We start from the raw sequence: 15,778 nt of genomic DNA on the forward strand, positions 1-15,778 counted from the left end.
GACCCCCATCACCCTCCAATCACAGGATCGGCCCCTTGCCCAGGCCGGACGCCTCTGGCCTAGGCGTCCGGCCCGGGCAGCGGGGACCTGCAGTGGCAGCGGGGGCAGGGGGGCCGCGATCGCGTGGGCTCCACCCCTGCCTCTGCAGGATGCCTCTGGCTAAGGCGTCCGGCCCAGGCAGCGGGGACCCGCAGCTGCAGTGGCCCCGGGATCGTGGGCTTCGCTTTAGGCCCAGGCAAGGGGCCCCTAGCTCCTGGGACTGCAAGCTTCGACCGTGCCCAGCTCCCATCGCTGGCTCCACCCCTACTTCCTGCTATCACTGGCCAGGGCGGAAAAGGCACCTGATTCTCCGATCATGGCTGGGGGGCAGGGCAAAGGCAGCCCCAGGGCCACCTTTGCCCTGCCCCCCAGCTCTTAGCTCCCCCCTGGGTTTCCGATCACTGTCAGTGGCAGGGGGCTTCTTCCTGCTTTCCCTTTCGCCTCCCGGCATTGTACCTACATATGCAAATTAACCGCCATCTTGTTGGCAGTTAACTGCCAATCTTAGTTGGCAGTTAACTGCCAATCTTAGTTGGCAGTTAATTTGCATATAGCCCTGATTAGCCAATGAAAAGGGTATCCTCGTACGCCAATTACCATTTTTCTCTTTTATTAGTGTAGATGTTATTTTCATTTCACAGTTTTCTACCTGTAATCTCAGTTATTGAGCACAGGGATAGAGATATTACTGCTCTATTTACTGGTATTTCAAGTGTTTTTTACACGTTCATAATCATTTCCCGGGACTATCATTCTGTATTTTAAGAGTTTTACCGAGAGAGAAAAAATGGAGGAGGTATAGACGGGCATGTCCTGTGCATTGTCCCAGGGCTGTTAGGGTGAGCAGCTGAAGTGGGTAATATACAGCCCGAATAAGCAGAGGATATTCAGCTGAGAGAGTTTCCAGCCGGGAACTGTGGAGGAATCCTTGAAAAAGTGGATTGAAAGTTGGAGACTGTGGCTGAAATCTCTCTGGGAGCACCGGCTCAGCTGTGGAGACCATGCCATCTTGAGTGGCTGTTTTTTTTGGAAATGTATCCTGTACACCCAAAGACCCGGCATCCAGAGATCGGCTGTGAACCTAGAGACTCCGGATCTGGGACAGCACGACTATGTGGAGTCCTGCTCCTCACGGAAATCAGATCCAAGCAACAGCAGACTCCTGATCACCACACCCTCTTTCTGAGGAACAGAAGTTGTACGTGAAGCCTCCCCCAACCAGCCAGAAGAGCAACCACAGGTGTGAACAGCACCCACCAGAGGACCAGCTGCTACCACAACCGCCTGAGGAGCAACCACAGCCAGAGGAGCCACTGCTACCCAAGGAGCAGCCACTGAATGACTCAACATCTAGATATGACAGTGAGATCAAACATGTATAGACAAAGAAACCCCCAAAGGAAAGAATAGGAGGACTCACCAGAAAAGCAGCTAAGTGCTACAGATGCATGCAACATGACAGAAAAAGAATTCAGAATAAGGGTCCTAGAGTGCATAAACCGGATGGAGGAAAAAATCAACAACTTATGCAAGAAGCAAGAAGAAACAGATGAAAAAATCAATAAATTATGTAAGACCCAAGAAGAAATGAAGAGCAATATAGCTGCAATAAGAAACACCATTGAAAGTCTCAACAGTAGACTAGGAGAAGCGGAGGACCCAATTAATGAATTAGAAGACAAGGAAGCAAAACACACCCAAACTGTACTGTAATTGGAGAAAAAAATTAAAAGACAGGAGGAGAGCCTAAGGGATCTTTGGGACAACATGAACTGAAACAACATACAAATAATAGGGGTGCCAGAACAACAGAAAGAGGTACAAGAATTAGAAAACCTAGTCGAAGAAATAATATCAGAAAACTTCCCTGAGGTGGGGAAGAAAAAAGTCACACAAGCACAGAGAGTCCCAAACAAGGTGAACCCAAAAGACCAACAACAAGACACATCTTAATTAACATGTCAAATGTTCAGGACAAAGAGAGAATCTTACAGGATGCAAGAGAGAGATGGAAAGTTACATACAAGGGTTCTCCGATTAGATTATCAATTGATTTCTCAACAGAAACACATCAGGCCAGAAAAGAATGGACGGAAATTTACAAAGTGATACAAAGCAAAGGACTGAATCCAAGAATACTCTGTCCAGCAAGGCTACCATTCAAAATTAAGGGGAAATAAGAAGCTTCACAGACAAATAAAGGCTAAGAGAGTTTATCACCACCAAGCCAGCAATGCAAGAAATGCTAAAGGGACTGGTGTAAAAAGAAGAAATAAAAAGCTCAGAAAGAAAACAGCCACACAAAAAAAGAAATGGCTACAAACGAGTACCTTTCAATAATAACTTAAAAGGTAAATGGACCAAATGCTGTAACCGAAAGACATCGAGTGGCTGAATGGATAAAAAACATGACCCATACATTTGCTGTCTACAAGAGGCCCACCTCATTAGAAGGGACTCACACAGACTGAAAGTGAAGGGATGGAAAAATATCTTTCAGGCAAATGGAAAGGAAAAGAAAGCTGGGGTAGCAATACTTATATCGGACAAAATAGACCTCAAAGTGAAGGCCATAACAAGAGATAAGGAAGGCCACTTCATAATACTAAAGGGATCAATACAAGAAGAAGATATAACCCTGATAAACATATATGCACCCAATGCAGGAGCACCCAAATACATAAAAAAAACTCCCGGAAGATATCAAAGGAGAGATCAACAACAATACAATCATAGTAGGGGACTTTAATACACCACTGACATCACTGGATAAATCCTCTAGACAAACAATCAGCAAAGAAACAGCAATCCTAAATGACTCACTAGATGAAATGGACTTAATGGACATCTTCAGAACACTTCACCCTAAAGCCACGGAATATACATTCTACTCAAGTGCTCATAAGACACATTCAAAAATAGACCACATATTGGGTCACAAACAAAGTCTCCCCAAATTCAAGAAGATTGAATTCATACCAAGCATCTTCTCAGACCATGATGGCTAATATTAGAAATAAACTACAATAAAAACAACCCAAAATACTCAAACACTTGGAAGCTGAATAGCATGTTATTAAATATTGATTGGGTTAACAATGAGATCAAAGAAGAAATTAAAAACATCCTGGAAACTAATGTCAATGAAAACACAACAATCCAAAACCTATGGGACGCAATGAAAGCAGTCCTGAGAGGGAAGTTTATAGCTCTATAGGCCTATCTCAACAAATAAGAAAAAATGGTAGTAAGTCATCTAACTCTACATCTCAAAGAAATAGAAAGGGAGCAACAAGAAAACCCCAGGGTGAGCAGAAGGAAGGAGATAATAAAGATTCGAGCAGAAATAAATGACATAGAGACCAAAAACACAATACAGAAAATCAATGAAACCAAGAGCTGGTTCTTTGAAAGGATAAATAAGATTGATAAACCTCTAGCCAGACTCACCAAGAAGCAAAGAGAGAGGACCCAAATAAACAAAATCAGAAATGATAGAGGCGAAATAACAACAGACCCCACAGAAATACAAATGATTGTTAAAAAATACTATGGACAACTCTACACCAACAAACTAGACAACCTGGAAGAAATGGACAAATTCCTAGAAAAATACAACATTCCAAAACTCAATCAGGAAGAAACTAAAAATCTTAATAGGCGAATAACTATGGAAGAAATTGAAACAGTCATCAAAAAGCTTCCATCAAACAAAAGCCCAGGACCAGACGGCTTCACAGGGGAGTTTTACCAAACAGTCAAGGAAGAACTAAAACCTATCCTCCTCAGACTACTACAAAAGATTCAAGAGGAAGGAACACTTCCAAGCTCATTCTATGAAGCCAGCATCACCCTAATACCAAAACCAGGTAAAGACAACACAATGAAAGAGAATTACAGGCCAATATCCCTCATGAACATAGATGCCCAAATCCTCAACAAAATCTTAGCAAATCGGATCCAGCAGTACATCAGAAAGATCATACATCATGACCAAGTAGGATTTATCCCAGGGATGCAAGGATGGTACAATATCCGCAAATCAATAAACGTGATACATCACATAAACAAATTGAAAGAAAAAAACCACATGGTCATATCAATTGATGCAGAAAAAGCATTTGACAAAATTCAACACCCATTTTTGATAAAAACTCTCAGCAAGGTGGGAGTAGAAGGATCATACCTCAACATAATGAAAGCCATATATGACAAGCCCACAGCCAACATCATACTCAATGGACAAAAACTAACACCATATCCCCTAAGAACAGGAACAAGACAGGGATGCCCCCTCTCACCACTCCTGTTCAACATAGTACTGGAAGTATTAGCCATTGCAATTAGACAAGAAGAAGAAATAAAAGGCATCCATATTGGAAGAGAGGAAGTAAAACTGTCCTTTTTCACAAATGACATGATATTATACATAAAAAACCCTAAAGACTCAATCAAAAAACTACTAGACTTAATACATGAATTTGGCAATGTAGCAGGATACAAAATTAACCTCAAGAAATCTATGGCGTTTCTATACACCAATAGTGAACGTTCAGAAAGAGAGACTAAAAAAAAAATCCCATTTACCATCGCACCAAAAAAATTAAGCTACCTAGAAATAAACTTAACTAAAGAGGTAAAAGACCTCTACTCAGAAAACTAAAGGACGTTGAAAAAAGATATAGAGGAAGACATAAACAGATGGAAGAACATACCGTGTTCATGGATTGGGAGAATCAACATCATTAAAATGTCCATACTACCCAAAGCAATCTATAAATTTAACGCACTTCCCATTAAAATACCAACGGCATATTTCACAGATCTAGAATGAACTCTCCAAAAATTCATCTGGAATAAAAAAAGACCTCGAATAGCTTCAGCAATCTTGAGAAAGAATAAATTCGGTGGGATCTCAATACCAGATATCAAGCTGTATTACAAAGCCACTGTTCTCAAAACTGCCTGGTACTGGCACAAGAACAGACATATACAGTAATGGAATACAATGGAGAGCCCAGAAATCTGCCCGAACCAATATGCTCAATTAATATTTGACAAAGGAGACAAGAACATACCATGGAGTCAAGTCTCTTCAATAAATGGTGTTGGGAAAATTGGACAGATATATGCAAGAAAATGAAACTAGACCGCCAACTTACCCCATACACAAAAATAAACTCAAAATGGATAAAGGACTTAAATGTACGATGAGAAACCATAAAAATTCTAGAAGAATCCAAAGGCAACAAAATCTCAGACATATGCCGAAGCAATTTCTTCACTGATACAGCTCCTAGGGCACTTGAAACTAAAGAGAAAATGAACAAATGGGACTACATCAAAATAAAAAGCTTCTGCACAGCAAAAGAAACCATCAACAAAACAACAAGAAAACCCACTCCATGGGAAAACATATTTGCCAATGTCATATCTGATAAGGGCCTAATCTCCAAAATTTATAGGGAACTCATACAACTTAACAAAAGGAAGATAAACAAACCAATCAAAAAATGGGCAAAGGATCTAAATAGACACCTTTCAAAAGAGAACATTCAGAAAGCCAAGAGACATATGAAAACATGCTCAAAGTCACTAATCATCCGAGAGATGCAAATCAAAACAACAATGAGGTACCATCAAACACCTGTAAGAATGGCTATCATCAACAAATCAACAAACGACAAGTGCTGGAGAGGATGTGGAGAAAAAGGAACCCTCCTGCACTGCTGGTGGGAATGCAGACTGGTGCAGCCACTATGGAAGACAGTATGGAGCTTCCTCAAAAAACTAAAAATGGAACTCCCATTTGACCCTGTGATCCCACTTCTAGGAATATATCCCAAGAAACCAGAAACATCAATCAGAAAGGATATATCCACCCATATGTTCATAGCAGCACAATTCACCATAGCTAAGATCTGGAAACGGCCTAAGTGCCCATCAATAGATGCATGGATTAGAAAACCATGGTACATCTACACAATGGAATACTATGTTGCTGTAAAAAATATGGAACTCTTACCATTTGCAATGGCATGGATGGAACTGGAGAGCCTTATGCTAAGTGAAATAAGCCAGTCAATGAATGAAAAATACCACATGATCTCACTCATTTATGGATAATAAAGACCATTATAAACTTATGAACAAAAATAGATACAGAGGCAGAGCTGCCTCAAACAGACTGTCAAACTGCAGCATGAAGGCCAGGGAGGGCAGGGGGTCAGAAGAGGGGGGGGGGTAAGAGATCAACTGAAGAACTTATATGCATGCATATAAGCATAACCAATGGACATAAGACACTGGGAGGTATGGGAGGCCAGGGGATTGTCAAGGGTGAGGGAAAAAAGGAGACATATGTAATACCCTTTGTAATACTTTAAAAAATAAAAAAATAAAAAAGAGTTTTACCACAATTAGACAGATTTCTTAGCTATATATACATGAATCTTCAGGACTTAAACTATTTTATTCAAAAAATGCCAACCACTTAAGCCTCAATTGTAAATATAAAAAGTATTCTCATCATGTAAAGGTTTTGTACACGAATTTTGAGCTCTATAAACAGGAATTCTTAATGTTTGAAAGCACGTTCTTCTGAAATCGCCAACTAATATAGCAGGAATTGTAAATATTATCTGTATTCTCATCATTTCAGAGCTTTCTACCTGTAATCTCGGTGACTGAGCATGGCCATAGAGATATCACCACTCTATTTACTGGTATTTCAAGTGTTTCTTACACGTTCTTAATCATTTCCCGGGGCTATCATTCTGTATTTTAAGAGTTATACCACACTTAGACAGATTTCTTAGCTGTGTATACATGAATCTTTAGGATTTAAACTATTCTATCAAAAAACGCCAACCAATTAAATCTCAAGTGTGTAAACAGTATTCTCGTCATTTAAAGGCGTAATACACGAAATTGGAGCTCTATAAACAGGAATTCTTAATGTTTGAATGCACATTCTTCTGAAAATGCCAACTAATGTATCTGGGATTGTATATCTTATCTGTATTCTTGTCATTTCACAGCTTTCTACTTGAAATCTTGGTGATTGAACATGGCCTTAGAGATATTACCACTCTATTTACTTGTATTTCATGTGTTTCTTACACATTCCTAATTATGTCCTGGGACTTTCATTGTGTATTGTAAGAGTTTTACCAAATTAGACATGTGTCTTATCTGTATATATATGAATCTTCAGGATTTAAACTATTTTATTCAAAAAACGCCAACCAATTAAGCCTAAATTGTAAATATAAAAAGTATTCTTGTCATGTAAAGGCTTTGTACATGAATTCTGAGCTCTATAAACAGTTATTCTTAATATTTGAAAGCATGTTCTTTTGAAATTGCCAACTAATATAGCTGGAATTGTAAATATTATCTGTATTCTCGTCATTTCACAGCTTCCTACTTGTAATCTCAGAGAATGAACACAGCCATAGAGGTATTACAGCTCTAGTTACTTGTATCTCAAGTGTTTCTTACACGTTCCTAATCATTTCCCAGGACCAGCATTGTGTATTTTTAGAGTTTTACCACAATTAGACAGCTTTCTTAGCTGTATATACATGAATTTTCAGGATTTTATTCAAAAAACGTCAACCTATTAAGCCTCAATTGTAAATATAAACTGTATTCTTGTCATTATAGGCTTTATACACAAATTCTGAGCTCTATAAAAAAAGCATTCTTAATGTTTGAAAGCACTTTCTTCAGACAACGTCAAATATAGTAGCCAGAATTGTAATTATCAGTGTTCTCTTCATTTCACAAATTTCTACCTGTAGTCTCGGTGATTGAACACAGCCATAGAGATATTACCGCTCAATTTACTTGTATTTCAAGTGTTTCTTACACGTTTGTTATAATTTCCCAGGGCCAGCATTATGTATTTTTATAGTTTTCCCACAATTAGACAGTTTTCTTAGCTGTATATACATGAATTTTCAGGATTTGAACTATTTTATTCAAAAAATGCCAACCAATTAAGCCTCAATTTTAAATATATACAGAGGGGCCTTTACTTATGAGATTAATTCGTTCCGAGACCGAGCTCGTTAAGGAGCTCGGTAACTCAAATTATTCTGTCAACTCAATGCAAAAAATTGACCGAGAGACAGCTGGTATCTCAAAAAACTCTTTTGTCAGGACACTCATAAGTCAATGCCCCACTGTACAGTATTCTCATCATTTAAAGGCTTTATACACAAATTCTGAGCTCTATAAACAGGAATTCTTAATGTTTGAAAGCATGTTCTTCTGAAAACGCCAACTAATGTAGCCGGAATTGTAAATATTATCAGTATTCTCATTATTTCACAGCTTTCTAACTGTAATCTAGGTGTTTGAACACAGCCATAGATATATTATGGCTCTATTTACTTGTATTTCAAGCGTTTTTTACACGTTCCTAGTCATTTCCAGGGACTATCATTGTGTATTTTAAGAGTTTTACCACAATTAGACAATTTTCTTTGCAGTATATACTTGAATCTTCAGAATTTAAACTATTTTTTTCAAAAAACGACAACCAATTAAGCCTCAATTTTACATATAAAAAGTATTCTCATCATTTAAAGCCTTTATAGGAGAAACCAAGTTGGTGGCATAGGTAAACACCAGAAATTGCTGCCTCCCACAACTACTTCAGAAATACAACTAAAATACAATGCGGACATGATCCAGAACTACAGGAAGGTGGCTGAGTGTAAATTCTACATCTAGAAGGAAAGACAACTAATACATTCCTATACAATTTCAGGTTCTATCTTTTTGACTTCTAGTTAACATAGTGTTCTGAGCTCTATAGACTTGATTTCTTACAGCTTTTATGGGGGGTCCTTTAAAAATGCCAACTCATTGGACCAAAATAGAAATGTACTCAGTGTCCTCATCACTTCAAAGCAGTTTCAACGTGAGTTTTGAGTGTTTGAACACAGATCCACAGACAGTAAGGCTCTAATTACATGTATTCCTAGCGTTTCTGATACGTTCCTATACAATTACAGGTTCTATCATTTTGACTTCTAAGAGTTTCAATGTAACTAACATAGTGTTCTCAGGTCTATAGACTTGAATTATTAAGGGTATTAAGTAGGTTCATTTTAAAAAGCCAACTGATAGAACCGGAATTATATATGTAAACAATACTCGTCATTTCCCAGCTGTTTGAATGTCAGTTGTCAGTGTTTGAACATGGCCCCACAAAGATTAAGCCTCTACTTACATATATTCCTAGCTTTTCAGATACATACAATTCCCATACAATTCCAGGTTTTATCATTTTGACTTCTAAGAGTTTTAATCTAACTAACATAGTGTTCTGAGCTCTATGGACTGGAATTCTTATGGCTTTTATGCAGGGTTTTTTAAAAACGCCAACTCCTTGAACCAGAAAAAGAAATGTATTCAGTATCCTCATCACTTCACATCTGTTTCAACCTGAGTTTTCCGTGTTTGAACACGGCCTCCTCATACAGTAACGCTCTATATACATGTATTCCTAGCGTTTCTGATACGTTCCTCTACAATTCCAGGTTCTATCATTTTGACTTGGAGAAGTTTTAATCTAACTGTTATAGTGTTATGAGCTCTATAGACTTGAATTTTTATGTGTTTTAAGTAGGTTCCTTTAATAAAGCCAACTGATTGAACCAGAATTATACATCTAAACAGTATACTCACCATTTCACAGCTGTTTGAAAGTCAGTTTTCAGTGTTTGAACACGGCCCCACAGAGAGTAAGCCACTATTTACATGTATTCCTACCGTTTCAGATACGTTCCTTTATAATTCCAGGTTCTATCATTTTGACTTCAAAGAGTTTTAATCTAACTAACATAGTGTTCTGAATTCTATACACTTGAATTCTTAAGGCTTTTATGCAGGGTTTTTTAAAAAATGCCAACTCCTTGAACCGGAAATAGAAATGTATTCAGTATCCTCATCACTTCACAGCTGTTTCAACCTGAGTTTTCAGTGTTTGAACACAGCCCACAGACAGTAAGGCTCTATATACATGTATTCCTAGCGTTTCTGATACATTCCCATACAATTCCAGGTTCTATCATTTAGTTCTAAGAGTTTTAATCTAACTAACGTAGTGTTCTCAGCTCTATAGACTTGAATTCTTTTTTTTTTTTCTATTCACAAAGGAAAAGCTCCAGTCCATCTTTTAATTTTTTTTTGAAAAATTCCTGACAGTACAGAAGTAAACTGAAATGTATTAATATTCCACTATTACATTTCCATGACAAACAAACAAAAATTCATGAGCCAAAGAAAACACACAAAAAAACAGGGAGAAGCTTATAAAACTAAATATGGATCTCAGCATTAACACCTGAACAGAGAAAGGAATTAAAACGCTTTAATTAAAAAATCACAAGTGGATGATAAAGTGTGTAGAAACTGAAAATTTTTCAAACTATTTAAAACCTGGAATCGCTGATTGTTCAGAAACTACACAGATGGATCATGGGTGGTGGTGAACAGCAGAAAGGGATTATGGATGAATCTGCATTGTTCTAGCTGCTCCCCATGCCACCCGTCTCCAAAGAAAGCTGACATTGATTAGATATTGAGCCAGGCTAATGCTGGCAGCAGATCCTGTGATGGTAACCTGCCTATCAGTAGATCCTTCCACTGGGTTCGCAATTTTGATGTGCGCCCCAGACATCTGTCAGATCTCATTGATTTTGGCGCCTTGACGCCAGATTATGATTCCAATCAAATCATTTGGAATGGTGAGTTCATGAGAAGTAGTCTGAGCAGATGCATCCAAACCTGCACTGAATCCGGTGTTGCCATGCATCATGGGAAAATGAGACTGTTGCATTGCCAACTGGTGCAGCTTGATCAAATCTGGCTGTGGAATGGCATACTGTCCTTGAATGGTATAGGCCTCCAGAGGTGGTCTCTCCAGGTCAGGGTTGAGGCACATGGACAGGGTGGTGTGGGGAAAGCTCGCACTGTCGCTGCCTGTGCTGTACCTGTCCTGACCACCTGCAAAGATGACTGGTGAACTGGATGGCTTGGGCCGGTATGGGATGGTCACGCCCTTTGGGGGGACTCCAACATGAACACGCAGATCTGTTTCACACACTCAATGAGGGATTGCGGAATGCCAGCAATAGTGATGGCCCGCTCAGTTGAGTTTGGGGAGCATATCCCCTGCCACCTGGACTTGAGCTCCTGTACTCTCTCTTATTTCCTTGATCTTGCAACCACCTTTCCCAATGAGAAAGCCACACTGACTAGCAGGTGCCACCAGCTGCAGGGTGATTGAGGGTATACTGGCAGCTGTGCTATTGGTCATAGAGCTGCTGATGTCCTCTTCCAGTTTGTCAATGATCATAGCACAAGCTTTGAAGATGGCATTAGTAGGTCCAACCAAAGTGATAATTCGCTCAGGACAATTCCCTTCTGAGATGTTGATATGTGCACCACTCTCCTCATGCATCTTCTTAACTGATTCTCCTTTATTTCCGATGATACTGCCAACTTCCTTTCCATGCATAAGTAGCCTGATGGTGAGAGTGACGTTTAATCCACCTTCAATCACACCGGTGTCCATGTCGAGCAGTATTCTGGGGAGCTGTACTTTGAGTGGTCAAGTCTTTGGTCACTGAAGGCTCCAGGCGACTGAGGGGGAAAGGGGAGCAGGCGGGAAGGGGAAGGCGAAGGGCGGGAGGCCGGGGTCGGAACAATAGGGGCGGGCAGGAAGGCAAGTGTGGGTGGAGGAGGAAGGGGGAAAGAGACCCCGGAGCAGGTGGAGGGCAGCAGAGGGCAGGCAGGCAGGTGGGCGGGAGAGGGCGCAGGCTGCAGCTGCTCCAGCTGCTGCCTCTGCTGGTCTTTTTTTTTTTTTTTTGAGGGCGGCCAGTAAACAATTTTTTACCATAAGCAAGGAGATACTTGGTATAGAGACAACACCAAAATAAAACAAAGAAAAAGTACTCTGCCAGCTAGAAACATTAAAAAACAATATCTCAGCAAGCTCTTCTTCCACCAAAACAATAATAATATAATAGTAATAATAGTTCCCCAGCTGTGCCTGTAAGGGAGTGTGGGCACTTTGGATTATAATATAACATTATACAGACAATACATGGTACTCATAGTGGCAAACATGACTGTGCAGAGAACACGTGCCCCATGCTTTTCTATTGTCCTAATGAGTTCTCAAAAGGAGATTCCATTGGGGGAAGAATTCTGAATGGTTTTGGTTTTGGTTTAACCTGAAGGTTTTTAAAACATCTTTTTAGTTAAAAAGAACTAAATTTTTTTAAAAAGACAACAACAAAAACATCTTTTAAGTAAAACACAATTCAGGTACCTGTCCTGCGCACAGAGCCGTCCTGTTCCCGGGGCCACGGCCCGGTCGGTGGGGCCTATGTGGACGCGTGAACAATGCCCACAGTCCTAGCTGTCCCTTGGCTTAAATACGGGCCCTGAGTGAAATGAGACCTAAGGTGCACAGTGTGACCAAAACTGTTCGAGAGACAGGGGCTGGAAGGGGGTGCACATGGTGCCCGGTTTTCCTTCTGCTGGGAGTGGTCTCTCCTCAGCCAGCAATCATCTAAGACACCCCGGGCCTTCCCTGCATGCTGGGCTCACGAGACATGACCCTGTGGGGACCGAGAGAAGCCCCTGAGCCCCCAGCCCCCTCCATCCTCCCAGAGACGCAGTTGGTCCGGGAGCTGTTGCTGAGCTAGCACCTGTGCTTGGACCACCTGGGGTGTTTGCCAGGCTGCCTTTGGTTCTGTTTGGCTATTTGGCAGTCTGACTGGTTACAGGGGAGATGAATGGGTAGCACCCTCCTCAGGTCTTCTCTGGGTCAGGAGCTCACACGCATATCATGCCCAGAGGCCCGGTTTCCCAGGTGATAGTGGCTCAGGGAGCAGCCTGACCGGTCCCACTCCCCCAGGGCCTGCTGGGTAGCTATGCTGGCCTTTCAGAGAAGAAAAGGAGGACAGACCAGCACAGCAAGATGGAAGGGGACCCAAACTCCCTCCCTGTGGCCATTGGGCCTGAGGGAGGAGAATTCCCAGGGAATTCAGAAATTACCCTTGGGAAACTAATAAATAAATAGTTTCAGGGTAAATGGAAAGGGCCTACTGGGTATTTGCATTTCCAGCTATCTCCAGGCAGGCTGAATGGGGAAGTTTTTAGGTGAGTGTCTCTCCTTCAGGCCCATGCAATGCCCAGCTTAGCCAGGTTCTCTCTCCCAAACGGAGCTGGAATCGCAGGGGATGAGGCTCGGGGACAATAACACCAGAGTTGCCTTCTCTTGCTGGATCCTTCCTTCGAGCCTGTGAGGTAGGAACAAGGCTGGACAGACAGAGCAACAAGGCTTGGGAGGTTTTAAACAAGCCCCTGTCCCATCGCTGCCTCTCAGTCGTTCTAGGGCAGGAGCTCTCTCTGTGGCCAAGCCCAGCGGAGGAAGTGGTTTAACAGCATTGCTGGCACTCGCTAGGGATGGGCAAGGCAGGCGGTGTAATGACGATGAAAACCAACATGGTTCCCTGGAGAAATCTTTGAAATCTCTGACTAGTCTCAGTCCTAACTGCAGTAAATCCATGGGAACGCTTATATTTAACATTTTAACACATTCCAACAACGTTTTTGTTAGATACATCTGGAGGGGGCACTGGGGAGAGGGAGGGCGGGTCTGGGGTCCCTGTGGGTCCTGGGTTGCAGTGATGGAGGGCAGCCTGACTTCTGTAGCCCTGGTCACACTGGCCCGAGGACCCACATGGGCTTCCCACTAACGGCCATGCTGACCATTGGGAAGGAGGCTCCTGTCGGGCCCGAGTCCGTTCTTCAAATAGTCTCTCTCTTTGTCTTCGGTGGCCTCTTCCTTCTCTTCCTCTTCCTCTTCCTCGTACTCCTTCTCGTCATCACTCCTCACATCCTGGATGTGCTTTGTGAATATACATCTTTTGAGCATCTTCAGGACGAAGTAACCCCAGTAAAGGTGAAGGATTTGCAGGACCATGAGCTGCAGGTTGAGGAAGATGTAGGCAAAGAAGGGCTCGAGGTAGAGCATCGGGATCACCAGTGTGCAATACAAAATCCAGAAGGGAAAAATGATGAGGCAGCTGATGAAAAATATGGCGGAAAAGATGAAGAACAGGGTATTGCAAGTTTGCTTCCATCCAGCATAAGAAAACATCTCCAGCCCAATGTCGGCCACATTGTGCACAATCATCACCAAGGTCCCACTGCGTATGTAGTTAGCACACCAGGAGAAGCTCATCACGCTGAGAGCAGCCAGGTGGTGGATAACATGAGCAAAAAAATCCTTCCTCTTCACATGAGAGCCTAGGCTAAGTAAGAGAGAACAATAAAAACTCATCTCCAGGATGTAGTACCAGTACTGGGATGGCAGCAAGGGCTGTCTGGGATAGCCATTCCACACCTCCCCGAGGTCATATACCCAAGGTTTATCATAAAGAAACACGATCCCAGCCACAGTAATCACTAAGTAAAATGCAAATCACCAGCAAGCCTCCTGGAATTTCTTCATCCTGCAAGGCCTGTCCTGATTCCGCTGACTCTGAAACCATCTTTCAACCTGGCGCTCTGTCAGGTTGCACTTCTTTGCCAGGCCATAACATCTTCAGATGGTTTGCTCGTAGAGTGTTTGTAAAAACTCTCTAAGACAGTGTTTGGTATAATCTTCTGAACTTCCTCTTTAATACCAAAAGTCTTTGCTAGAGGTGTGGTGATAAATTTTTCAAAGAAATGCTGGATAATCAGCAATCCAAAGGCATGTGGGATGGTCATGTACAGATGAGAGGGTTTTACAAAGACGAGTCCATTGTGATCTTCGAAGGTCTGACCACTTTATTGCTGGAGGGAGCCAGAATCTTTTCAACCAAAACCAGTCTTGAAAAATTCTTGAGTGTATATGATAGCTCACTTCCAACGAACTCGGGTACAGTATAAATATGTGTGTGTGTGTGTGTGTGTGTGTGTGTGTGTGTGTGTGTGTGTGTATAGATATATATATCAAAGTGTCACAGCATCCCTATCTGGAGCTTCAGTCCACAGAAGGCGCCCCCAGCCTCAGCCGCCCAGCCGACTGCCTGAGTTCCGGCCCAGCACTTCCTACCACAGGGCGGTGCTCCTCATCGCTGCATCCACTGGTATTCCTGCAGGGACCCACCCTCCAAAGTTGCAAGTCAAGATTTCTGATTGGGGGCAATCCGTGACTTGAGGCAGAGTGACTGGATGGCACCTGCAGGTTCTTCCAGATGGGATGTCCTTTCCTGTCTCACCACTTGTGCAGCTGCTCTTCCTCCTTCCATGGGATGTTCATTCCTTCAACTAATGAAGGGTTTTTTAAAATGCCAACTTCTTAAATCGGATATAGAAATGTAATCAGTATCCTTGTCACATCACAGCTGTTTCAACGTGAGTTTTCAGTGTTTGAACACGGCCCTCATACATTAAGGCTCTATTTACATGTATTCCTAGCATTTCTGATATGTTCCTATATGATTCAAGGTTCTATTATTTTGACTTCTAAGAGTTTTAATCTAAATAACAGGTGTTCTGAGCTCTATAAATTTGAATTTTTAAGGGTTTTAAGTAGGTTCCTTTAAAAAAGCCAACTGATTGAACCGGAATTATAAATGTAAACAGCATACTCGTCATTTCACAGCTGTTTCAAAGTCAGTTTTCAGTGTTTGAACACAGCCCAACAAAGAGTAAGCCA

At 41.6% G+C, this 15,778-nt stretch overlaps 1 protein-coding gene and 1 pseudogene across 1 annotated transcript; both read right to left on the reverse strand.

Annotated features, from left to right (window-relative positions):
• Positions 1 to 10,184: 10,184 nt before the first annotated feature.
• On the reverse strand, positions 10,185 to 11,722 carry LOC132217888 (poly(rC)-binding protein 2-like; annotated as a pseudogene).
• A 1,671-nt stretch (positions 11,723 to 13,393) lies between these two features.
• On the reverse strand, positions 13,394 to 15,024 carry LOC132217889 (ceramide synthase 3-like). Its single transcript, XM_059668310.1, has one exon. It carries the CDS (start codon positions 14,411 to 14,413, stop codon positions 13,823 to 13,825), a length of 591 nt encoding a protein of 196 aa, XP_059524293.1. The 5' UTR covers positions 14,414 to 15,024; the 3' UTR covers positions 13,394 to 13,822.
• Positions 15,025 to 15,778: the final 754 nt, after the last annotated feature.

This window comes from Myotis daubentonii, chromosome 16 (assembly GCF_963259705.1).
Source record: "Myotis daubentonii chromosome 16, mMyoDau2.1, whole genome shotgun sequence".
NCBI classification, from domain to species: Eukaryota; Metazoa; Chordata; class Mammalia; order Chiroptera; family Vespertilionidae; genus Myotis; species Myotis daubentonii.

Coding starts and splice junctions, on each gene's coding strand:
- LOC132217889 (XM_059668310.1), bottom strand. CDS start 14,413: ATGAGTTTTTATTGTTCTCTCTTACTTAGCCTAGGCTCTCATGTGAAG.